Raw genomic sequence first — 26,548 nt, forward strand, 5'->3', positions numbered from 1 at the left:
AAGTGCTTCTGAGCTTTATGGTGTGTTTTTAGTCATCAAGCTGACAGAGCAAGGCCACACCACGTTTGATCCAGTGTTGAGGGCGCTTACTAGTAGGCAGCATCAAAGAAATAACAAAATTTGTGGAGTGGCCTGTGGTTGAGAGGGTGCCTTTCCTCTCACTGGTCTTGTAGAGAGGGCAAACATAGATTTTTTGAGGCTGACTGATGCCCTTCTTTTGAGCTGTGAGGGAAAAACAAAGAAAACAGAAGAAAATGAGTCAAAATCAGACAAAATAATGAGTTTACAATAATGCAATCAAACAGCTTGAGAGGGGAATCGGATGCAGTTTCTTTGTGATTGTGTGTAGGTGTTGGTAGGCATTAATGTAACACTCACTAGGTTTGATCCAGATAATTGGCATCACATCAAAAAGGACTTTAGTGTGCTGTTCAGTCAGATTTCCTCTGATGATAACACGACAAAGGATGTTAGGGATTATCAAACATTTCTGTACTCAACAGTTTTAATAATATAACCTTTATTATGAAAACAACCACATTATACACAGCCTGGCCTTATTTAGACTTCAGTTTTGAATTGAATAGAATAGAATAGAATAGAATAGAATAGAATAGAATAGAATAGAATAGAATAGAACATCTTCATTGTCACTGATTGCAGCACATTTGCTGTGGCATAGTTTCGAGAAGCTTATGCAATGTCACATTTATTTCTTACCCATTTTTACCTCCGCCAAGGAGGTTATGTTTTTGCCAGGGTTTGTTTGTTTGTCTGTTTGTTTGTTTGTTTGTTTGTTTGTCTGTCCGTTAGTGTGCAACATAACTCAAAAAGTTATGGACAGATTTGGATGAAATTTTCAGGGTTTGTTGGAAATGGGATAAGGAAGAAATGATTAAATTTTGGTGGTGATCGGGGGTGGGGGGGCCCACGGGGGGGGCCACTGATCAGCCTTGGCGGAGGTCTGCGCTCTCCGAGTGCTTCTAGTCTTAGTTAAATTCACATAGGGACTGTTGTATATAAAATATATGAATATAAAAATATCACCTACCTTTCTCTGTCCCATCTTGCTCCATCCAGAAATAACCCATTAACATACACACCATCTTCTGGTGTTGTGTCTGACTCATCAATGGGGAGAACCTGTTGGATAAAACAAAATTACTAACTGCATGCTCTATAGATTGTAAGAATGTTTCTGAGGAAAAATGCAGGGAATACTGAAGGAAAGTAAAGGCTGTCTTTTAACCTCAAAGTCAAAGCCTAGCAGATCAATGGGGATTTGATACTTCCTGGCGTAGTTCTGCATCGCACCAGTGAGGAAGGCTTGGGTGAAGAAGAAGCCGGACAGCCAGAACACATTGGGCTTACTGGTGTCGTACCACTTCTGCAGGCAAACAAGTCAAATTGAAAATATAAGAGGAATTACAAACTTAGAAAAGCGTTTGTTTTGTTCACTACACAGCAAAAGTATAAACTTCTTCTCCATTCCTACCTGCAAAAAGTTGAGCCTTGAGAGAAAGTCAGTAATGTAGCTGCCCAGGGGCTTGAGGCTGGGGTAAGAGCGCTTGGCCCACTTTTCTGGGACCTTTCCCACAATTAAACTGCCTGCGATTGCCTCCAACTCTGCATCCATCACCACTAACCCCTTGATGGCCTTCAACAGGTTCTGTAGGCTGACACGGATTGTGCTACACAGCCTGAGAAAAGAGGGAGTAAAGTCATTCAAATATGGTGGTAATGATTCCTTGTAAAAGGTGAGTAGTTTGTCTTTTTTCCCCATACGTGTTGTAACGCTCCATCTCCTGGACGAGCACAGTGTTCATACTCTCTTCGTAGAGCACTGGGAACTTCTGCAGGGCTACTTCTGTGTCAAAATTAGTTGGAAGCTAGGTGAAACAAGCAAAGAAGAAGAAAATACTATTACTGTTACTTCAATGAAGAGTTACAGGTGTACTGGATAAGATGAACAACAACATTCATGTATCTGTTGATTAGATTCTACCTTAGTAAGGATGTCATTCGCTATATCGTAAAGGGTGTTGTCACTTCCAGAGCTAGTCCCACCCTTGGCTCCCCCTCCCTGAGTAAGCAGCAGTGAATCAAACAGCATCTTGGTCTGCTGCAGATCTTTTGAAATGTCAACATTTTCATGCATTCCAAACACCTCCGGGTGTTGGCTGAATGGGAGTTCCTACAACACATCACAGGCATTGTTAAATTCTTCTGTATGTTTCTAATATCAAATGTTTATCCAATCTTTAATCACACTGACATATTCAGTCCATCACCTTGATGAATTCAATGTAGTCCCCATAGCTAGATTTAGGTGGGGCGCAGTAATCACCATTAGGTGAGAAGGGGTATTGAGGTTTCTCAATGACGTCCTTGTTGTAAAAATCAGCCAGAATGGTCATGAGCAGGCGCCTATCCCAGTCATCTGTCACACGGCCACCATAGTTACACTCACCAGTCAGGTAAGTTATGGCCTCAAAGGGAACCTCATCATATTCATTCACAAATAGCTAAAGAGAAAAGACATCAATGTTATTTTTTAGAGTTGTTATCGTTAAAATGTACAACTTTGACTTGAATACAGGGGAATACCTGTAGTTGTCTGATGCTTATACGTAGGTCTGATTCATTAAAGCCATAGGGAATATTCCAACCCAGTGGGCCAAACTTCTTTCTCTCTTGTACAAGAGCATGGAAGAAGCACAGTCCATACAAGAGCTTCTCCCAAATCTGGAGGAAAAACCAAAGTGTTAGGATTAGATATGGACAATATCCAAATAAAAATAAATCAGCCCCAAATCCTGTTCTTACCAGCTCCTTATTGAGACAATTATTAAAGAACTTTGAATCAGAAATAGGATCTGACAAGTAAGACTGTAGTAGGTTTAGTCGCAGTCCTGTAGGAGGCTCATTTGTCATTTTAACCCCATTCTGCAGGATGGTCACTGGGAACTGATGTCAGAAAGGATGTTTTCTTTGTGAGTATAATCAAGAGAAAAACAAAACATGCAAATATATTCAAATAACGTGACTACATTGCCTTTTACCTTGGATGAAGGGTAGCTGGTGAGCCAAAGTCGGAAGTCTGGATGGCAGGACGTTGGACTGAAGTCTTCACAAATTTTGTCTAAGGTGGACATCCAGGAAACAGCCAGGTGACAGTTCTGCAGACACACCCATGTCCCATCCTGCATAGCTGTGGATATCATTTTTGCAGCTATGGGTCCTTGGCCCTGCCCCAAAGAGATGGACTGGAATTTGGCACCAGCCATTTTCTTATCACTGGCAAATTTCAGCAAACCTTTGAAGAGACAGTTTTTTTGTGATGTTTGCAGGCAAAGCATTACATGAAACTTAAGGACATTGCAATATATCTATACAGTACAATATAATACATACATAATAATATAATAATATACAACAATTAAACCACCCAACTATGATGTCACAGAGCTTACTCGCCATGGGATCAGCTCCTGGAGACAGCACAAACACAAGTGGGATGGTGCAGTTGGAGTCTGTGTAGCTCTTGCTCAGGTCAAATGGAGGTGGCTGTACAAATTTTTTTCCAAGTTTGTCAGTCACATATTTGGTTACAGCAGGCAGTATCTTATCAGGCCTGAGGCAGCGAATAATGATCATCTTCTGCAGTTCATTGAATTGTTCACACCACGGTTTAGGCAGAGGAGTGTTGCATGGCTCTTTGCTGTCATATATAGGTTTGAAGTCTCCTGGGGTTTTGATGAAAGCATCTCTGTGGAAGAAAGAACACTGAGATGAACCTGATTTATCAAAGGCAACAGACAGACAGAAAAGAGTTCAGTGAGTTAAGTTACTTTAGTCCTTGTAAGCCAGGTAGGTCACTGGCCCTACAGATCTCATCCCAGCTCTTGTCCTGTAGCCATGCAGGGTCAGGGTTAGCAATGGTGTTATGCAGGCCCACTCCTCCAGTCAGCAAGAACATGAATTCAGAGTATTCAATCTCCCTTTTCGCCCTAAAGGGAAACATTCACAGAATATATTGCAACATAAAATCATAATTAAAGTTAATCTAAATCAGATTAACTATTTAGCCAATGCAGCATTCATATCTGAGTCATCTACATTCCTTCAGCACTTACAGAAGTAGATTGCAGCAGAGGAGGAAGGAAAAAAGAAGTTTGTCTTTCTCAAACAAGGATCGACAGATGTTTGAGTACAAGTTATAGGTGAAGTGATCAATTAGGAATCGAAGTCTCCTCTCCAGGATCTTGGACTTATTGCTGTTGAATAACAGATTGTATGAATACAGTACATCAGATGGAGAATAATTGTTATCAGGGAGGACAATGATAAATTGCCAGCAGTTTGTTTACTAAATGCATCACTCACCTGTCATGGATAGAGTTAATGTAGAGGTTGACAAACCAGATGAGAGAATACTGGTACATAGGGTCTATGTTTGTAAGGTCAGCGATGCTGAAGAACAAGATAGAAGAATGCTTGGCAATGGGCCTGTAGCCTTCTCTAGATTCTGCAATTTTGATCTCTGTCTTTTCTGCAATCTGTGAAATTTAATAGTGGAGCTTTAGAAAAAATATCCCATTCAATCAATTGAATCAATATCCCGAATATTGATTTCATTTATAAAATATTTAGTAATTCAAACATGGTGATACCTGTTGTTTTTTTGTAATTTCATTTGACATGATCTTGGCTGAATCTAGAATCTGAATGGCACTTTCATCCTCCAGGATATTTCCCTCAGAGGATTGCAGTGTCTCCAGGATCTTGTCTTCAATTTCTTTGAGCTGTCTTTTATTGGCCGCTGACTGAAGGATTAGTGCATTCCTCTCCTCTTCCAGCTCTGGCCTGTGAAGCAGTTGCAGCAGATGAAACAATGCTCTACTAACTCTCTATAGTCTTTTCAATGGAATACCAAGGTGACCTTTTAATGAACAATACCTCTCCTTGGCAACAACAATGCCCAGCAGCTGGTCTTCCAAGCCTTCTGGGGTTATCATGAAATTAAGCAAGGACACCTTGGTGGCCAGCTCTGGTAGGTAATGAGGGTTTCTTAGCTTAGTGGTGATGTAGAAACGGAAATCAGCAGAGTACTCAACTACACTCTCTCCAAGTCTGATGCAATCCACACCACCTAGGTAAAACAAACATGAACTTAGATGTTTCACAGTTAAAATTCAATAAAAATGTAAACCTTTGGCCACTATTTCACATCATTAGCACCTTGTTTGAAGATTTGTTTAAGCAACAGTGGTTCTAAAGAAGGGTCCAGCTCTTCCCCGACATTCTCTAGTAGCAGGGGTGTTCCAAACTGAATACAGTTTTCTAAAGTTCTCATGTAGTCATTGTCTGTCAGCTTGATGATACTCAGGTTGCTATCTTTTTCTGAATTCTTCACCCACTTGTTGGCCTGGCCCTGAGGGTCAATCATCAAAGGCCTAGAAAAACACAAACATGTAGTTGATGTATATCATCTAATAGAAAAATCTAATAACATCTTTAAGCAAATAAAGTTAAATAAAACATTCCACAATTTAGACTCACCATCTACGTGAATTACTGACAATCACACCATTGTCGATCGAGAAAGAGTCACTGGGAAGGCCAGCAATGTTCCATGCCCTGATCTTAATAGGATCTCCCAGAGTTTTACTGAGGGAGAATTCATCTGATGATGGAATGTTCCTTGACTACACATGGAGGTAGGGAAAATGAAAGATGTAGTTAAACGTGTGGAATTTAAGTTGCAGAAAAAAATCTAAATAAAATATTATAACACAGTTACTTGGCAGAGTTTGGTCCACATCTTCGTACACTCTTGTCTGAAGCCAGCAGTGAAAGCCCCCAGGTAGGCAATGACACCAGCAGAGATGAGAACATCCCCAGTCAGGTTGTCATATGTATTCTGGAGGTCATCTGCTGCCTTGCGCCACCTAAAGACATCATTAGTTAAATTAGAGGCATGTATAAAGTGTTAACTGCAGGGAATAATAAGCTATTAAGTATATATGCCATGTCTGCACTCATTTTCAGTAACCTCACCTGGTCTTCTCTCCCCCAAGTCCGCCAATAAGTTTTTCAGCCCTTTCCAACTTTCTTGCACACAAATCCACCTGGAGCTCCAACTGGGCTTTTTCCTCTGTTTTCTCCTCAAATGTGCTTTGAAGGGCTGCCAAACGATCCTCAACCTCTTTTAGTTCACCTCTCTTTTGGTCCAGCAGGGCCATGGTAGCAGCAAGGGACTCCTGTGCCTCTGCAAGATTGGCCTTCTTCGGAGCCACAACCTGAAACAACATATAGATACTTAGAACAAAGAATACACAAAAGAAATTCGGCATACAATATCATGGGGAAAAAAAGAATAGCAAAAAGAATATGCCAGGAACACTGCACCTTTGCCACCCCATCATACATGTCCATTGCTTGGATCCATTTGCACAGGCCCTCTGCTGCAGAGGAAGCCTTGGCCACCACACTGGGGTCAAAGTCAGGATTTGTCATGTACTGACTACGGATTTTTTGCATCACAGAGACCTTAAACGAATAGAGAGGTGTTAGTTAAAGCAATATTTAAGTGGTTATTTATATTAAAAATATATTTTTGACACTCACAGGAATATTGTCTTTGTCATATTCTTTAAGATCACGTAAGAAGTTCATGTCACCCAGTAGCTTCTTGCTTGGACCCCAGTAGTCAAGAATCTAGACAGTAAAGAAAATAAACTACACTTCAAGATATCAGTCTGAAAAGTACAATAAAAAAAACCTACTAATTTTAAATGTTAAAAAAGACATAGCAGAAAATTTCCTTCTCCTAACCTTTTTTCCAGTTCCAGCTGGATCAGCTATTTTATCCGGCTTTATATCCTTCATTACACACACAGCGGACATTACTAACTTCACACCTGATGGAGGATTTTTCATTGACTTGACAATTGTGATATCCGAAGGCTGGAATGAGACAGACAGTTCATTGTTTAGCTGTCAAATGGCAATGTGTCCAAACGGGATACATTATTTACAGAGCAAAGTTAAGGAGAACTGACCTTCAAAGTGTCTAAGGCTGACAGAGCAGCCTCCAGGGCTGGGATGGCTTTAGCCAAGTCACTTTCACACTCATTCTTCAGAGCCTGGGCCTCATTAGCCTTTACAGTCGCTGCCTCTTCATCAACACGTACAACTTTACTTTTAGCTTCGACCTCAAGAGTCTCCACTTCAATCACCTTAAAGCAACCACATTTAATACTATATTTACCCTCAGAAGACAGTATGTTTAAATATATCACTACTAACACTATAAGCCAGTTGGATATTGTGGCTGTATAAAAAGTAAATACTATTCACCTCCATCATTTTGGTATTGTCTATCTTTGCCTGTTCCAGTTTTGGTTTTAGGTCTACCAGCTCCTTCTTCATCTCACCCACCTGAAGAGAAATGTAGGTCATGAGATATGCTGCACATATTTTAACTGAACAAATACAAAAGATTTCAGATGAAAGTGTGATTCACACACAGTACCTGTGATTCAGCAAAGGCTAATTTATCAAGCCCGTTGGTATACCTCTGTTTTGCCTTCATTACAGTGTCTCTTTTCTGAGTGAGGAGCAGACGAAATGCTGCAATCAACTCCAGATAGGATGTCGGCGTCACATAATTATGACGACCTAGCTCTGAAAGAAATCTGCAAAGTAAACAAGAGTTTGATTGAGGGTTTACAAATATAGCATGCATTACCTTTAAGCATTCATGTTATGAATAACAAAGGGTCATACCTCTGCGAGAGCTGTTTAGCAGAGGTATGAAATGTTTTGCAGATGGGTATGACCTCCATCCTCTCAGTTTCACTCATCTCCAGAGTTTCCAGGAATGAAATGGCTACCCGCTCAAGAGCCTCTTCTGGCCATGGCTGAGACGCAAGAGAGGAGTGAAAACAGGAACATAAGAGTCTTAATTTGTCCCCTTTCTTTGTTTTTATAATAATACTATATATGTTGTTTTATTTTATTATTTTTTATTTATCTTATAACACATAGGTGAGGTGAAAATAGTATATACATGTATACTGTAGAAAATGATACTCTTGTATGTATATATCACTCCCTCCAGGATTTTGCAGGATTTTTTTTTTTTTTTTTTTTTTATTGTTGTAGCCTAAAATGCCTGATTTTGCGGCAGCTTTTCCAAAAAATTGCAGTGAAAGTTACAATGATTTGAGGCTTCTTTTATTAGAGTCACAGGAAGATGGGTATTTGCAAATTACCTAGGACAGTCTTTTTTGAGTTTTTAGCCTTAAAAAGCACCAGGAAGAAATGCTTTTAAACAAAGCAGGCTTTATTTTCATTCATTCATTTATTTGTTTTGAGCAGCCAATGAGAGCAGAGCGTCACAGAACACCAGCCAATCAGAGCGTAGTGTCACAAAACGCAAGCCAATCAGAGCGGAGCGTCACACAACGTCAGTCAAAAAGAGTCCAACGTCACAGAACACCAGCCAATGAGAGCGGAGCGCCACAGAACGTCATCCAATGAGAGCAAAGTGTCACAGAACGTCAGACAATGAGAGCGCAGTGTCATGGTACGCCAGCCAATGAGAGCATAATGTCACAGAACGCCAACCAATCAGAGCGGAGCGTCACAGAACGCCAGCCAATCAGAGCGGAGCGTCACAGAACGTCAGCCAATCAGAGCGAAGCGTCACAGAACGCCAGCCAATGAGAGCGCAGCGTCACAGAACACAAGCCAATCAGAGCACAGAGTCACAGACCGTCAGCCAATGAGAGCGCAGCGTCACAGAACGCCAGCCAATCAGAGCGCAGCGTCACAGAACGTCAGCCAATCAGAGCGCAGCATCACAGAACGTCAGCCAATGAGAGTGGAGCGTCACAGAAAGTCAGCCAATGAGAGCGCAGCGTCAGAAAACGCCAGCCAATGAGACCGCAGCATCACAGAACGCCAGCCAATGAGAGAGGAGTGTCACAGAACGTCAGCCAATAAGAGCGCAGCGTCACAGAACGCCAGCCAATGAGAGCTCAGCGTCACAGAACGCCAGCCAATCAGAGCGGAGCGTCACAGCACGTCAGCCAATCAGAGTGCAGCGTCACAAAACGCCAGCCAATGAGAGCGCAGCGTCACAGAACGCCAGCCAATCAGAGCGCAGCGTCACAGAGCGCCAGCCAATGAGAGAGGAGCGTCACAGAACGTCAGCCAATGAGAGCGCAGCATCACAGAACGTCAGCCAATCAGAGCGCAGCGTCACAGAACGCCAGCCAATGAGAGAGCAGCGTCACAGAACGCCAGCCAATCAGAGCGGAGCGTCACAGCACGTCAGCCAATCAGAGCGCAGCGTCACAGAACGCCAGCCAATTAGAGCGCAGTGTCACAGAACGTCAGCCAATGAGAGCAGAGTGTCACAGAACGTCAGCCAATGAGAGCGCAGCATCACCGACCATCAGCCAATCAGAGCGGAGTGTCACAGAACGCCAGCCAGTGAGAGCGCAGCATCACAGAACGTCAGCCAATGAGAGCACAGCGTCACAGAACGCCAGCCAATCAGAGCGCACCGTCACAGAACGCAAGCCAATCAGAGCGGAGCGTCACAGCACGTCAGCCAATCAGAGCGCAGCGTCACAGAACGCCAGCCAATTAGAGCGCAGCGTCACAGAACGTCAGCCAATGAGAGCGCAGCATCACTGACCATCAGCCAATCAGAGCGGAGTGTCACAGAACGCCAGCCAGTGAGAGCGCAGCATCACAGAACGTCAGCCAATGAGAGCGCAGCGTCACAGAACGCCAGCCAATCAGAGCGCACCGTCACAGAACGCAAGCCAATCAGAGCAGAGCGACACAGCACGTCAGCCAATCAGACCGCAGCGTCACAGAACGCCAGCCAATCAGAGTGGAGCGTCACAGAACGTAAGCCAATCAGAGTGCAGCATCACAGAACGTCAGCCAATGAGAGCGCAGCGTCACAGAAAGTAGGCCAATCAGAGCGCAGCGTCACAGCACGTCAGCCAATCAGAACGCAGCGTCACAGAACGTAAGCCAATCAGAGCGAAGCGTCACAGAACGTCAGCCAATGAGAGCGCAGCGTCACAAAACATCAACCAATCAGAGCGCAGCGTCACAGAACGCCAGCCAATGAGAGCAGAGCATCACAGAATGCCAGCCAATGAGAGTGCACCGTCACAGAACACCAGCCAATAAGAGCGGAGCATCACAGAACATCAGCCAATCAGAGCGCACCGTCACAGAATGCCAGCCAATCAGAGTGGAGCGTCACAGAACATCAGCCAATCAGAGCGCAGCATCACAGAACACCAGCCAATGAGACCACAGCGTCACAGAACGCCAGCCAATGAGAGCGCAGCGTCACAGAACGTCAGCCAATGAGAGCACAGCGTCACAGAACTTCAACCAATCTGTGTGCAGCGTCACTGATCGCCAGCCAATGAGAGCAGTGTCACAGACCGTCAGCCAATGAGAACGTAGCGTCACAGAAAGTCAGCCAATGAGAGCGCAGCGTCACAGAACGTCAGCCAATCAGAGCGAAGCTTCACAGAATGTCAACCAATCAGAGCACAGTGTCACAGAACGCCAGCCAGTGACAGCGTAGAATCACAGAACATCACCTAATGTGAGCACAGCATCACAGAACGTCAGCCAATGAGAGCATAGGGTCACACAACCTGAGAGCCTGATCCTCAGTTTTTCTCTTTCCTGTTGTGCTTTTACACAGTTATAGTGAACATTTGTTGTAATAAATAACTTATACATACAAATGCAATGTAGAACAGCATCACTTTCATCCAAATACATGCAGTACGTTGTTATATACAACATGTACTGCAGATAAAATACATATTACATGTGATCACACCACTCTAGCATAATACCTGGAACCAATCAATGGTACAGCAGTTGATGAGAGATGGAAACTGCCGCAGACGATTTCGAAAGGCATCTCCAATGGGACTAAAGGCCACGACAATATGCAGGTTTTCTCTGCAACGTGCAACAAAGAACGCAAACAGAGTCAAAGGACTCAACTCCAAATGCTTATTGCCAGCCTGAGCAATGGGACGTACTGCCTGAGGAAAGATAAAAAGTGAGAGTGATATTAAACCAACAGGTTATATTTTGCTTCATAATTCAGTTTGGACATAAAGTTTACAGCATACTTCCATGATCTCTTGCTTTTCATCCACAGCAAACAGATTGGGGACCTCTCCTGTATTCAAGACACTGTCCACATCTTCTAGAAAAGCTTCATCTTTGATCTGAGAATCAGTTAACAAGAACACCGTCTTCTGACCTTTCACCCCCGCATTTTTGAGCAGCATCTACAGGAAAAGAATAGAGAAAGAGTACAGTATGATGATGATGTAGCAGAATTCAAAGTGTGTTCATGAAAATACATCCCCTTATAGAAGAATTACAGGACACCTTCACATCATCTCGCCACTCAGTCATGCCATAGTTCTTTGAGATCTCTGGCTGGAAAATGGTCATGTGGGCCATGGATGTAGCCAGACGGGTGATGGATTGGCGTCCACTGCCACCCACTCCCACCAATAGGGCATTGCCTCCTGGCTGCTTCAACACACGGCTAATACGGGAGAGGTGCTCTAGGACGTAGCTACATGGTGAAGAAATATTTCATAATGAATTAGGTCAATTAATACAAATATAATACTGAAAATGGCTCAGTTTCTTTAATTACAGTCTTATATTTTTATTTGATTAAGTAACTCCACATTTCAATTTCTTCCATAACTTTTAAACTATATTTAAAGATTTAAGATTTGCATAAAGAGAATAAACTCCCCAATAACACAGCAATTTACCGGAAGATTACAAGGTTCATGCGATTCTTGTGCATCTGGTTGTATTCTTCAAGACAAGATGACACCACTTCAGAGAAGCTTTCCACTGAGGGCACTTCAGCATACAGCCGCTCATCATCCTCCAAATCAGGGTTCATGTAGTCACCAAACAGAAGATCCCGCATGTCTTCTTCAACCAGCTAAGAAAGGAGGAATTTTAAAAGGAAGGTTGCTGTTAAGTGCACTTATTCAAAACAGGACTGTCATAGTGCTTTTCATATGAAAAGATACATATAGAGTGTTTATTAAACCATGAACAGCATTACTATAGGCAGGCCAAAGCACTGCTTCTTTCTTAACTAACTTACTATTGGCAATAACAAAAATGATGCTGTACTTTTACTTACTTTATCACCATTTTTCAGATGGTCAAACACCTGATCAAAAGACTCTCTGAAATGGTCTTTGAGGATGCTGCTCATCAGCTGATACAGCCATGCTCTGTCTTTGTCATCTACCAGACGGTCATAGTAGACACGGAAAACCTCATGGACAAACAAGCGAATTGTTGTGCACTTGTTCTCCAGAGACTCTTTCTTCAGCAGCAGGCAGCCTTGGATTACCCGTGAGAAGTCGCGTAGATTGAATGTGTAGTGAGATTTAGCTGGAGTTGGAAGCAGGTTCTCCATGGCTTTCTTATATACCTATGGAAATTAAAAGTATGTTATCAGAAGAATTCACAAATAGAATATGTTCAACCTGCTTTAAAAAAAAAAACAACAAAACAAAACATGTGATATCACAGTGCATCTCTAGAAAACTCACTTCCATTGTGGCTGTCACTATTTGGTTGCCAATAGTGAAATATTCAGGGGGGAAGTCATTGTTTTTGAGATAGAAGGCCACAATGTTGGAGAAAATGCGAACCATGGTGTCATCACTGAAGGCATTAATGCTACAAATGTTGAAGTGTCTTAGGAAGCGAGATGTAACAGCATTCCTTCCGCCACCAGGGGGGCCCATAGCCGCAATAAGTTGAAGGTCCACAAGAGTGATCCTGGATGTATCCTTTAAGTCATACCTAGAAGGAAAAGATCTGTATGTTTAAATAAAACTGCCCTCCTTTTTTTAATTATCTGTCTCTTTCTTCCTATGACATGACACTGGCATCTACATACCAGTTTCCATGGTCTATATACTGTCGAAGAAGCTCCACAGGAGGCTGTGCTCCAAACTGCTCCAGAGCAGGCATATTCAGGTCATCTACAAAGATAATGCACTTCTTCCCCATTGGGGGCCCAAACACCCCTTTCCTTCTTTTATCTAACCTGGACATAATGATATTCTGGACAAAACAATGTACAAAAAATAATCAGAGACAAAATGAAAACAGTAATCCTCTTTTGTGTTTATTCTACCACATAATGTTACAGTACTGCAGCTTTGATCCATAAATGCTGACCTGGGTTTGGTTGGCGCTGGTGCGAGCTGAAAAATTGATGAAGAAGGGTCGATAGCGGTCTTTGTCCAGGTTGTTCATCAGCTTGTCCTTCACATACACTGACTTCCCAGTGCCCGTAGGACCAACAAACAGCAAAGGCCTGAGCAGAGAATAAGTGGAAAAAGTCAGGAGTAAAAAAAATTCTTTGTGTGAATTTAATATAAGCCAGTCATATAAAATAAAAAAAAATATCCACAAAATATTGTTAGTAAATTTAAAAAAAAAAGAACAGTATTTACAAGTTGATATATTTTACTACTTCTTATTTATGTCACTGTATCTACAACAAATACATTAATAGGTTTTCAGAGATGATCATCACTGGCATTTTAACATTAAAGAATACTAACATTTCATAGGTGATGCAGAGATCCATGAGGTATGTGTAGCGAACTGTGTCTATGGTGGGAACTATGATCTCTTGCACTTTGGTGTTTTTGTCCCCCAGGCTGATATTCTTGATGGCATCATTCCAGTGAGCCCAGTGGCCTTTGCCTTTAAACTGTACAAGAGATTCCATAATGAAAATAAATATATTGTGTGGATTAATACATTTTAAAACACTTCTAAATGATGCGTGATCACACATTACCTCATAAAAATAGTCATACACCAGGCCTTTTTCATCCATTGGACACTCCCATCTCCCTACAGCATCAGGGAGTAGATGTTCCTCTGTCTTCCCTGCCAAAGTTACCCTGAGGAATTCACTAAACTTCTCTCTGCTGCTCGCATCACAGCTGCCACCCACAGACCATACCAGGGAGAAGGCAAAAGCTGCCTGTAATCATAGAAGATAGAAAAGATGTCATACAAATAGGCATAAAAATACAGAAAAAAGATAAAATTTTGTGGTGAATTTTACCACTTGTATAGTAGAAAGCATAGTTCCGCAACATAACATTGTGATAAATTACCTTCACACTACATCTTAAAATATGACAGTGTTAAGATTACCATGATCCAAGTACGAATATTTTTATCCCCAGGGTCCAATGTCTTCACAGGTTCAGTGAGCAGCATCTCAAACAATCGGCACAAGGAAACCACGGTGTTACTGTTGCTAGTGGAAACAACTTCCTGTCAACAATATCATAAACAGCAAAAAAAAAAAAATCAAATATTATTAATTAATTAATGCAAGTTTCTATTTGTAGTCCTAAACAGCATACATATGTTTACATCTAGATTGTTCTGAGGCATGGGGTCACTTACTCTGCAGTGTTTGCGAAGCACTTTGAGGGAAGGTGGCAGGAGCCAGTGAAAGAGTTCCAGTAACAGGGAACGACTATCTGGGCTTTGCAAAGGATCCGGAAGACTGTTCATCCAGGAGATCACTAAGGGCTCCCAACCTAACTGAGTTGGTTCCATGTAGATCATACCACATCTACTGACTGTGGCAGGCTGCAGCAGACAAAAACGATCAAAACACATCTTTTTTACAAGTCCAATCACATCCTATCAGCAATACTGTTGCACATTGTTGAATTAACAAATCTCTAACAGTGTAAAATGCTAATCCACACATAATAACACAAAATGAAATGCTATAAACCACTACAAAAATATTAAATTGTTAAGGACAATATTATTGAATCTTAATTACAGCTGTTCTTATATTCAATCCAAGCAGATAACTTACAGAGGCCTGGGACAGGTCCATAGCTTCAAAAATCAGACTCATCTGATTAGACATCTGAATGATCTCACCACTCATCAGACACAACTGTAGAGGCAGAATGATGTTTAACATATGTTTATAAAACACAAAAAAGTTTAACTTGACCTCTTTGCCTCTCTTTACCTTTTTGTTGTCATCGAGTACTGTGTTCATGCTTTCAATCCATAGAGTATCTATAGGACCATCAAACACCACCCATTTACGATCGGGTGAGTCGGTTGATGCAAACTCTCGAAATGTGTTTGCCACAATTCCATCTGTCCACTAATAATAGGAAAAATGATAGAGGACAAACATGAAAAAACAAGAAAGAGTCACTGCTTGAGATGAGATTCAATATTGTGAAAACCCAGGGATAAAGGTACAGGCAGACCTCATGGGAAACTAGATCAAACTGTCCAAAGAGCTGTCCCATGGTGATGGACTTCGGGTTTAATGTCCTGAAGATGATCTTCTCCTCCTCACCGTACCCTCGCTCATTCATGAGGGTCAGAGTGTCTGCTAGAACATGCAGCACTTTGGTCTTCCCAGCAAAAGGCTCTCCCACCAGCATGAACCTGACAGAACAGAAAAGTACTGAGACACCTTATCATGTGTCAAATAGGTCATTCAAGTCACATTAAATATAGCAGAACTGCAGGTGTGGTACGTAACATTTACAGATAACATACCCATGCCTGACGATCATCATCTCATATGTCTGGATCATTTTTTTAACAAATGCCTGTGTTGGCTGTACATTGTGGTTTTTGCAGCACACTTCAGTGGCCTCCAGGAACAGCTACCAAAAATATTAAAAACCATCATTATAATATATGACTGTCCTGAGAAAAAGAAGGCAGAGACACCAACATATCTGACCTGATAATCAGCCTCAGGGAGGGAGATGCCTGGAAACAGGTCACTGGTTATTCCATTGAACAGTGGAATATCATGGGAAAGAAACTTTGGCTCATTAACATCCTTTATAGACCTCAAGAGCTGGATGAATGTGGAAAAAGTAAAAAGGTCACAAACCGTAAATTAACAAGTGGTGCCAGGCACAACAAACCCCACCCCTCACACATATTGTAGCTTATTTTGGCATCAATCCAGCTGATGTCATCATGTCTATGCATGTGCTCATGTCAGCATATCAATTGCCTCTATATATGTGCCAAGTTTGAAGTAAATTGAAACAAAATTCATGTTTTTATACACATTTGAAATTTTGCCCATAATAAGTAAATGGGAAAAAAACAGATTTAAAAAAAATTCATTAAAAATTTGAATTTTAGCCTACTTTTCCCAAAATGTAACTACATCTATTCTAGGTTACTGGCAATCTAAAAACCCAATTTGATATGAATTCAACCAATACTTTTGCTGCTACAGACATTTGAAATTTCACCCATTATAAGTAAATGGGAAAAAAAAAAGATTCTAAAAATTCATTAAAAAATGTAACTTTGATGTACTGTTCCCACAATGTAATGAGATCTATTCTGGGTCACTGGCAATCTATAAAACCAACTTGGTATGAATTCAACCAATAGTTTTGCCACAAGAGTGTTAACAAACAAACAAACACACAAAGAAACAAACAAACCAAAAACAATACCCCTTACCTCCCCTCTGGGGGGTGGGGGAAAATGATAACCTAATGAATACACTAATGTTAGGAAAACAAGATGAAGAAATGTCAGTACAAATACCAGCATGTCCTCATTTTCATCTGGATACTTGAGTTTGAGGTTTCCAGCAGCCACAAGCACAGCTTTGACAGCCCTCATGCCGTAATCGTAATGGAACTGGGATGAGAGTTGCTCGGAACAAAGTCTGTAGGTCATCACAATCTTTACTGACAGTGGTTTAGCATTCAGGAAGCCATAGGAATACAAGGAAATTTCTGCTATCAGTGCATAGTTTGGGACCATCATGGCAACTGTTCGAAACAACACCTACACAGAAACACATGAAGAAAATGAGTCCGTATTTTCATAACAGACAAGAACAAATTATGGTATGGGACAAAAAAAATGGGTACACTTAATGTTTACCTTGAGGTTATCTGGGAGTTCTGAACGTCCTGCATAACCGGGATTCATTGTTATGGATACAAAGCAGTTTGGATTGAGTTTGAGCATGGTACCCTCAAAGTCAAAATACTCCAACTTCTGTTCAATGGCCCTCTGGATGCACAGTACCTGCTGGGCCACTACCGACAGCACCTCCAGCTCAATACGGTTAAACTCATCAAAACATGCCCAGGCCCCAGACGACGCCAGACCCTTGAAAAACTTTGAGAGAGGAAATCAAAATATACAGTGTTAAAGGATGTTATTCTCTTTACAACGATGGCATTACATTTATGACAGAAGTTTGTAATTTAAGGCTGGTTTTACTTTGCCCATAGCAAGGTAATCCAATCCATCTGAACAGTTGAAGACGACACACTGCACAGCAAGAGCTTTGGCCAGATCCTTAGTAGTTTCGGTTTTCCCGGTTCCAGCTGGACCCTCAGGGGCACCACCCAAGTTCAGGTAGAAAGCCCCGATCTAAAAGAGAATTGAACACTAAATTAATTATATGGTCATTTAGATACTGTACATTCCAATAAAAAAAGAAGTAACACAAATTCACAGCAACTATTTGTGATGGGGTTTTTTTTTAGGTACCAGAGTTCGGTAGCATCTGTCAGTGAGTGGAGTGATGACCAGACGTGGTGAGTTCCCAAGATACTCGTAGGCATATTTAACATCGCAGTTGATTATGCGAACGCGAACATTGTCATTGCTCCAATAGTAACGGAGCTGGGCAAGCCACTGGAAGTCTGTTTCACTTGATACACCTGTTGTAAAAGGTTACTTATTTCTATGAGATACTTAAATCTTTGATCAAATAACAGAATCAATGAGTAAATCACACGTGAGAATGATGATGACAAACCTTTCTCAATGAGTTCCATGACAACATCTCTGGCATGGACATCAATTGTGACCAGTGCTCCCAAAGTGATCCGCGTTTGTTTTGGCAGTTTCCCTCTCACAAGCTCCACGATGTCATTCAGCTGATTCTGGAGCTGCTGGTAGTAATTCTTCAAACCCTACAGAGAACAAAAGCAGAATAACTATCTTATTAAGGTTGGTTAGTTAGGGTAGGAACAGCTTTCTGTTATGAATTATCACAATGAATTCTTGATCTATTGTTCTCATGATTTCAACTGTTTCTACGAGCACCTTGTTTTAATATACCACTTACTGAGTGCAGTTTTGTAATGCATCAGAATGTGTAGTAACAGCCTGTTTTGACTTTGCTTTTTACTTCGAGTGGGTGAGTTTTTGGAAAAAGTTAGCTTTTTTCTGACCTCTGGGAAGAGGAATGCTTACTTTTGTTTCCTAAATTGCCAGAGGTTAGGTGGGACAAAAAATAATGTACATTAAAGAGTTGTAAAAAGGCCATTTTCAGGGAATTCTAGCTTTTCTGCAGTAAGTGAAGTGAATCAAGCCTTAAATGTTGATGCAAACACTTCCTACAGCTGGCCCAAGTTTTGTCGATTACTTGCAAACCTCTTAGTCTGTACAAAATCATCATTAAAGCAGACTGTGTGACTACACCCTCTGAAGCATTATCTGGATAATACTGCATTGCAGTAAGTAGTAAATTGCTAACATAATCAGAAAAAGGAAAGTAAGAAAGGTAAACGGATCATTATAACCCTTGATAATATAGGATCTTTAGAAAAAACCGAGGTGTTATGAAACTGGTATACTACAATTTCGCATAATAAGAGCATAATCTATTAAAAATAAACAGGTCACAAATGATTTAACAACCTACATCAGCCCCTGCTCTGATGGCTTCATGCACTTCCAAGGTCCAGTAAATCTGGGAAGTGCAGAGAACCACCTGCCCAGGCCACTCCTTGACCCACTGGTTGCGCTGGGTCTCAGCATAGGCCTGCAAGAGCAATTACACACAACCATTCAGATCACAAGTCCGCTTGCATAAAGGGCGCCTGTGATTGTCCAGATGCATCAGTGATACACATATATTATAGTAGTGTGAACTCTATAAGTGTAAAAGATGCCTCACCAGTCTAGATCGAGCCACCACATCCCTGACACTGCGAAGCATCACATCCTCCACCTGAACTAACCACTTTTCTACAGCCCCTTTGGCTTCTGATGTGGAGATGTGCTGGATAAGCTCAACACGCTCCCCTTCACTGCTATACATCGCCTATATAAAGACAAATTTTAGTTTAGTAAAGTTCATTAATGGTGGTGTCATTTAGCAATTAAAAAAAAAATCCTCCCTCTTACCTGGATATCCAAATTTGGCAGGAAGTCCAGTTTGGAAATTCCCTCAAAGCACTTCTTGAGATGAGGCTGCACTCGAAGTGGGTCTTTGGTCTCAGAAAGAATCTCAAGCATTTCATCATTGGACAAGAAGAAGAACCTGTCAACAACACTAGTCATTATTATCATCATATTATAATCAGTGATATTTGTATTCTGATTTTTTTTTTTTTTAAGAAATGCCTTTTACCTTGGGAAAAAGAGGCGTTTCTTTTCAAGATAAGCATTCAGTCCTTTCATGATAGTATCAAGAAGGATGTTGGATTCCTGCAGTTTCTCTAGTAAACCAGGCATTGAGGTTGCCGGTAGAATCTGCAATTTCAAAACATCAGTTTTTATTTTATCTAGACATTTTTCAGAAAATATTTTTGTCAACAGATCAAACCACATGGTCCAGTCAAACTTGTCCTGGCGTCTACCTTAGGGTCTTTAATGCAGTGTCTCATGACATCTTTCCAGATTTTGTCTACAGTTTGAAAAAGTCGGCCTTCTTCTGGAATCTGCTGCATGATGTCCTGAGAGGAGAAGATGGGCTCCAGGTAAAGCCACTGTGCCTGTACCTTTAGCCACTCATCTATGGTTTCCTGAATGCGAAGCAGACGCTCCTCCCATTGCTGTTATACAGAATAAAATAGTTAAGCACATCTCTGTTGGGCGGAATTGCAGAGTTTAAAGTGTTAACCACTCAAAACATGTCTGTTGAAATTGTACAGGTAAATAAGACCTTTATCTCATTCTCAAAAGGTTTAATGAATGGTGAACCCCTCATGGTCTGAGTCTTCACAATCTGGTCATCAAGCATCGTTTGAATCTCATCCAGTGCATGGAGGATGGACACTCCTGTTTCCCTGTAAGGCTGATGGTTGAAAGAAATGCCATCCCATATACTGACCATGGTTTGCATAGATTTCTCCAGGGAAAACTCCTGTAAACCCCCAAAAAGCATTGTAAAATAAATATTTATATAGAAGTATGGTTTTTAGAACATACTGCACAGTAACAGAAAATCTGGATTGTTTACTTTACTAGCAGCAGCACTGATCGTCTCAAACGCCTCCAAGTAGAGACTCAGGTCTTGTTTAAGAACCTTCCGTAGTGTTGTACCAGAGTCAGGAGTGAGGTCATACCCCACTGTTTCAGACATCTGGTCCCAGTGGCGCCCTCTGATGCCTGGATTACACAAGATGGACACCAGAGGAATATGTTCCTGTTGACAGTGCATGTCACGTAACAGGTTAGAATCAATAAACACAGCTGGGCTCATGAGTCACACTCAGAAATATCATTTACACAGACTACCTTGAAATCCTTGATCTCCTGCATTACAGTGGAGCACAAAGATATTGTGGGGCTCTCCTTTGTGCTTGGATCGTCCTCACCAGTCTGATGCTTAAGTTTCCCACCAGCCTTCTCCTTCTCTTGCTCAGCCTTGTTTTGTTTTTGCTGGAAAAACTTCAACATCTTGAAAATATCCCTAAAGAACTCATCCACTTCTACTTCCATACTCTCACCATCTAGGGTCTGGAAGGAACCATCCATCCATCTGCACAAAGAGGGTTAATAGGTGTTAGGGTTTTTATTCATAATGACAAATCAATTAAAAGTGAAATCACATGGAAAGTAGACCTTGTCTCTGCACGCTGCCACTTCAGCACAAGTCCAAACAGTTTCTGGTAAGGCTCAATACTCTCTCTGATGACAGCAACTTCTGGATAAGATGTTTGCTCCCACTTGTAGAGGGCTTCTTCTTTGTTGATGAATTCAATTGTTTCCTCAGCATCTCTGAGCAGTTTCTGAACTGTTCTGATATCTGCCACATACTGTCCAAAAAGTGGTGTACAGAGCATTATTGTGATGAATATGATGTATGAATTTTCATCAACACTAGCGTGAACCAAATATAAACAATACAGCTCATATATGAAAGATTGGATTTACAATAAACTGACTTTTTGATGCTTTTACACAAGCCTGATTCTTACGTATCTTCAAGTGAAACTAAAAAACCATTTGGGAAAAGCATGTTTTTTAAATATTTGACTATAATTTCCTCCTAGTTTATAAATTACTTAGGGACCTCTGCTAAGTTTTCTGCAAGTGTTTATGACCCGACTTCTTTCCCATAACATTGTACCTGCTGCATCAAATTCAGCTCAGAACATTCTGGGTAATCCTCTACCCGGTGTCCCAACTTTGCCAGCTCTACCATCAGTTTTTCTCTTTTAGCAATCAGCTCCTGCTCCCCTTTCTCCTTGGCTGTTTCAATCACCTGGAAAACATACACCTCCTGAATTAGGTTGTGCTAAAACAATAAATAAAGAATGTCAGTGAGTTGTAGCCAGATACTGAAACATTACCTCATCACTCATTTTGAAGACATCCAGGACATTCTGTGGCCAGAGAAAAACTTCTGAATTAAGTTTCAGATCCTCTGCCTCAAATATTTGGACATCCAGGAGGTAGGTTAGTCTGTCATGAGATTCCTGGTAGAGCACATATTGGTAGGAATTAATGTAACTGCTTAGACATTCTTACACATTCACATGTCATATTTTTTTACTACTGGAGCCACCCATCACATCACTCACCATACATTTTTTCTGAAGGTCTGGAATACCCTTTGTTTTGGTCAAATTTATGTAATCAATCATTTGAGTGATTTCCTCTGTGTTCGCTGGCACTTTTAGGGCATCCTTTCTGATAATGTCAAATTCAGAGCAGATCCTTCAGACACAAAAAGATCTGCATTAATAAAACATTCATCAAAATGTGGGAATTTATTTTAAAAATTTTATTAAATATTGTTACTTAAAGTGACTCACTGTAGATTTTGCTTGCGATGGCTGGTGACCAATTTCTTCAGAAGTATTTCAGCAAAGTTTTTGGCTTTGTTGGCCAGCCCATGTTTTAGCTCTTCACAGTCCAGATGGACCATTGTGAAGTGGGCTTTTGCTGGGAGGCTGATAATCTCTTTTGACAGAACACGAAACTCCTCCACTTGCTTGAAATAGCAACAAGATTATGCATTGACAAATCAGAAAAGCAGATAATAAGGTAATAAACAGTCTTTAACATAATGCATTCATTATGTACCTCTTTGTATTCAGTAAAAGAATGTTCCTCCTCCATGAATTTCTCCACTCGTGTCTGTGCGGTTCCATTGACAAGCCAGTCATACTTGTCAACTGCAAAGTAAGGTAGAAAAGTCAGCGATGAAATGAAGTAACAGCCAGACCAGAGGAAAGTGTAGAATAGTAGAATTTTACCGTAATTCTGGAAATGTTTGTCAGGTTCCTCTAGATTCCTCTGTACAGCAGTCTTTACTGTGAGCTGAGCCCAAGCCTGCACATGATCAGCAACTTTGGCATCCACAAATGAAGATGTGGCTTGAACCAACCACGACTGGACTGTCTGGACTTTCTGCACATTGATATCATAGAAATCCCATGTAAACTGACGCTCTTCTGATAGTATTCATGCTAAGAATAAGCCCAAAGTGGTCATTTTCCTTGAGTGGATTTGAACTAAAACTTACCTGCAATGTATTTGTGATAGCATTAAGAATGTCAAAAATGGCTGCTTCAAGATCTTGTAAGGTGGGGTAAATTTCCATCTTTTCATCATCAAATGTCAGGGACATACGGAAGAGGGGCAAGCGGTGGTGACTGTTTGGATCAAAGAAACTGACAAACTCCTCTACGCTTGTGTGAAGCAGAGATTTCAGCTGGGAGTTTAAAAAAAGAAAAGTTCATTTACACACAACATCATGAAACTTTTCATGCTGTATATGTATAATAATGTGCAACATAGCAAACGAGACATAAAATATAATGTACAGCAATAAATGACTTTTGATTTTAAGATGATCAAATAACATAAACTGTTTCTTTCATTTGTTATCTTGCCTTATATTACCTGATTGGACATAAGGGTGGATGCACAGTTGTAGAAAGAGTCCAGTTTGTCTTCTTTCAAACCCTTTACTGTCTCTTTATTTGTTAGCAAGTGGATGACTTTAGGAAACCAGGTATTCATGATACGATCTTCTGCCCTCTTGCATTCTACTGCCATTTTATTCTGTAAGCTCTTACAGTCGACAGGCCCTGAAGCCCTGAATCAACAAAAGTCATTGCAGAACATAAATGACAGCAAATAAACTATATATAAAAAAAAGATGGTGCTTATTTTAGCATCATAACATTGTGTGTGGTGTGTTTTGATACCTGCATCCTGAAAGATCAACCAAGATCATTGGAGAAAACGTTGTGTAGCTAATTTCCAAGATGGTTTGCATTACTGGATGGAGAATGTGTAAATTTTTTTGCATCTGTTTGTGGCTTATGATAAAGCTTTGGTGCCACACTTGGGAGAAATCAAGGACTCTACAAAAGACAAAAAGGACTTTAAAAGTCTAAAGCAACAGTTAATTATATATTATGATAAATGTGCATAATTATGTATGAGGCACTCACTTTTGTCGAGTATCTTTCTGGTGTTCTGAACCTTTTAGTGATGGATCCTTCAACACAGTGCTCACTGACGTGGATATAAGTGAATGTGTCATATTGATACATTGTTCACTAAGTAGCTTTCAGTGTACGCTCTCTCTATAAACATCAACAAAAAAACTGGCAATACCTGTGTGATTGATAATTGTGTCACGGAAGCCGTCACTGACTTCCAGGCAGAGGTCCTGTAGTAGTCTATTTTTCTCAGGACTGTCTTTAAGTTCAGGCAGGAGTCGTGCAACAATGGAATCCAGCCACTGCCTCTGGATTGGAGCAAATGGGCCACTCCCTACACGTTGCTTCAGGAACATATAATTCATCTACAAATGGGCCAAGATAACATCAGATATGAATAAAATACATATAAATAAAGTGAATGCCAAGTGAGGTGAATTTACCATTTCTCTCCTCTTCTCACTGAGCATCTGTGAAGCAAGAAATAGATCACATTACACCGGTTTAAAATATCTTTATATAATATTTGACATTTAAATTGCAAAGATTATTAGGCGTTATACAGAAGGTGGAAACTCTGGCTCTGGTGATGGAATGCACTCTCTCTGTGTCTCTTTGCTCTGTCTGTAAGCCTCCTTTGCTCTAGACACCCTGTAATGATTAAGATTCAAGATTTAAGTCAAGTTTATTGTCAAATATACAGCAGTACTGAGCAATCAAATTCTTACTTTGCAAGTTCCCTTCACACGACCAATGTAAACAGTTAAGCTAAACTAAAATGAAGTAAACCCAGATAGCAAAATCATTATGGCTTAAATCTGGCCCAAAACTGGCATGCCATTTTGGCAAAGTTCTGGGCAGATGTATGGGCCCTAAATGGCCCAAAATAGGCAAGCCAAAATCAAACCAGAAGGAAGCCAAAATTCACCCAAAACTACACTGAACAAAAATATAAATGCCACACTTTTGTTTTTGCTCCCATTTTTCATGAGCTGAACTCAAAGATCTAAAACTTTTTCTGTATGTACATAAGGTTTATTTCTCTCAAATATTGTTCACAAATCTGTCTAAATTTGTGTTAGTGAACACTTCTCCTTTGCTGAGATAATCCATCCACCTCACAGGTGTGGCATATCCAGATGCTGATTAGACAGCAGGATTATTGCACAGGTGTGCCTTAGGCTGGCCACAATAAAAAGCCACTCTAAAATGTGCAGTTTTATCACACAGCACAATACCACAGATGTCACAAGTTTTGAGGGAATATGAAATTGGCATGCTGACTTCAGGAATCTCCACCAGAGCTTTTGCCTGTGAATTGAATGTTCATTTCTCTACCATAAGACATCTCCAAAGGTGTTTCAGAGAATTCATGAAGAAGACTGCGTGAGGAAAAAGGTGGTCACACCAAATACTGACTGGTTTTCTGACCCCCCTGGACCACCCAATACAGTAAAACTGCACATTTTAGAGTGGCCTTTTACTGTGGCCAGCCTAAGGCACACCTGTGCAATAATCCTGCTGTCTAATCAGCATCTTGATATGCCACACCTGTGAGGTGGATGGATTATCTCAGCAAAGGACAAAGGAGAAGTGCTCACTAACACAGATTTAGACAAATTTATGAACAATATTTGAGAGAAATAGGCCTTTTGTGTTCGTAGAAAAAGTTTTAGATTGTTGAGTTCAGCTCATGAAAAATGGGAGCAAAAACATAAGTGTGGCATTTATATTTTTGTTCAGTGTAATTGCGGACTTCCAAAATATAGCCATAATTGTCTAAGAAAAGCTCCAAATCCCCATAATCCAGCCAAAAAGTAGCCAAAACTGACCCAAAGAGAGGCCAAAAGGGGGCCAAAATTCACCCAAAATTTGTGTTGATCATGCTTTTAAAATGAAGTGGGGTTTTCTTCTGAGTAGAAATTCTTGCTCTTTGCACAGTGTTTTGGCTTTACAGAAATATACCAAAACACAACCAAAACACATCCCTATATGGAATAAGATGTTGCCGCTCTTTAGTCAATCTTCTGGCTTGCCATAAACATGCCATACTATCCCTATACTGGATCCCGCTCTTTGTCCAGTCTCTTGGTTAACCAGACATATGCCATAACTCAGCCATATATTACCGGTGCGTCCATATCTATTATGGATAACCTTAATCATACCATAGTTAAGCCTAAAGGTTTTCATAATACCAAAGAAAGCCAAAAATGTCAAATGTATGCCACAATACTGCCGAAATATTTGCTATCTGGGAAGGAAGTAAACTGTACAATTAAACAAATCTAAATTAAACTAAAACACAATAAAGAAAAAAAAACTGTACACTAAGCAAGGAAAAATAAATAGGTAAAATAAAATGAGGCAAGTACTCTGTGCAAAGAGTAAGTGTATCAAAGTGCAAAAAATAAATAAAGCTTGATTGTGCAGATATTGTCAATACTTCTTATTATGATAATTGTTAAAGTTACAAACAGGCTAATGTCCTACTGTTGTAAATAACTGCCATAGATGAGAACCTACAGAATCATAGGGAGCCTTCTTCGTTGATCTTTACTCCTTCTGTGCCTCAGAAGCTTCTTTTGCACCTCCATACTTTTCTCTTTTGCTGCCTCTAATTGTCTTGTCGTCCCTTCTCCAATCGGGGGCAGAAAAGGATACTTTGTCAAGGCTTCCATCACTTTGTCAACTTCGCTGGAGGTAGCCATATCTTCCAGCAA

The 26,548-nt window shown here is 40.7% G+C and overlaps 1 protein-coding gene across 1 annotated transcript; it reads right to left on the reverse strand.

Moving 5' to 3' along the window:
- dnah12 (dynein, axonemal, heavy chain 12) lies at positions 1-26,536 on the reverse strand. Its single transcript, XM_030138104.1, has 73 exons — positions 26,352-26,536; positions 24,389-24,476; positions 24,269-24,295; positions 24,001-24,190; positions 23,835-23,898; positions 23,586-23,744; positions 23,278-23,473; positions 22,898-23,086; positions 22,629-22,782; positions 22,456-22,547; positions 22,185-22,363; positions 21,951-22,086; positions 21,720-21,845; positions 21,497-21,631; positions 20,989-21,182; positions 20,662-20,905; positions 20,384-20,569; positions 20,087-20,287; positions 19,782-19,976; positions 19,553-19,674; positions 19,327-19,462; positions 19,097-19,243; positions 18,842-18,961; positions 17,951-18,107; positions 17,680-17,852; positions 17,407-17,559; positions 17,062-17,301; positions 16,717-16,962; positions 15,884-16,003; positions 15,694-15,803; positions 15,396-15,579; positions 15,146-15,286; positions 14,984-15,067; positions 14,557-14,745; positions 14,299-14,421; positions 13,934-14,122; positions 13,692-13,843; positions 13,303-13,441; positions 13,019-13,185; positions 12,666-12,921; positions 12,248-12,544; positions 11,862-12,040; positions 11,461-11,653; positions 11,196-11,357; positions 10,911-11,105; positions 7,792-7,925; positions 7,538-7,700; positions 7,363-7,443; positions 7,065-7,241; positions 6,838-6,969; positions 6,631-6,720; positions 6,412-6,552; positions 6,061-6,302; positions 5,804-5,951; positions 5,563-5,708; positions 5,242-5,456; positions 4,960-5,152; positions 4,674-4,866; positions 4,387-4,559; positions 4,137-4,277; positions 3,852-4,010; positions 3,474-3,769; positions 3,063-3,316; positions 2,827-2,967; positions 2,608-2,745; positions 2,292-2,525; positions 2,006-2,194; positions 1,786-1,889; positions 1,496-1,700; positions 1,250-1,387; positions 1,052-1,143; positions 379-446; positions 1-222 (listed from the first exon to the last, which is right to left on the reverse strand). The coding sequence occupies exons 1-73, from the start codon at positions 26,534-26,536 to the stop codon at positions 29-31; spliced, it is 11,895 nt and encodes a 3,964-aa protein (XP_029993964.1). The 3' UTR covers positions 1-28.
- Positions 26,537-26,548: the final 12 nt, after the last annotated feature.

Source organism: Sphaeramia orbicularis, chromosome 7 (genome assembly GCF_902148855.1).
Source record: "Sphaeramia orbicularis chromosome 7, fSphaOr1.1, whole genome shotgun sequence".
Taxonomy (NCBI): domain Eukaryota; kingdom Metazoa; phylum Chordata; class Actinopteri; order Kurtiformes; family Apogonidae; genus Sphaeramia; species Sphaeramia orbicularis.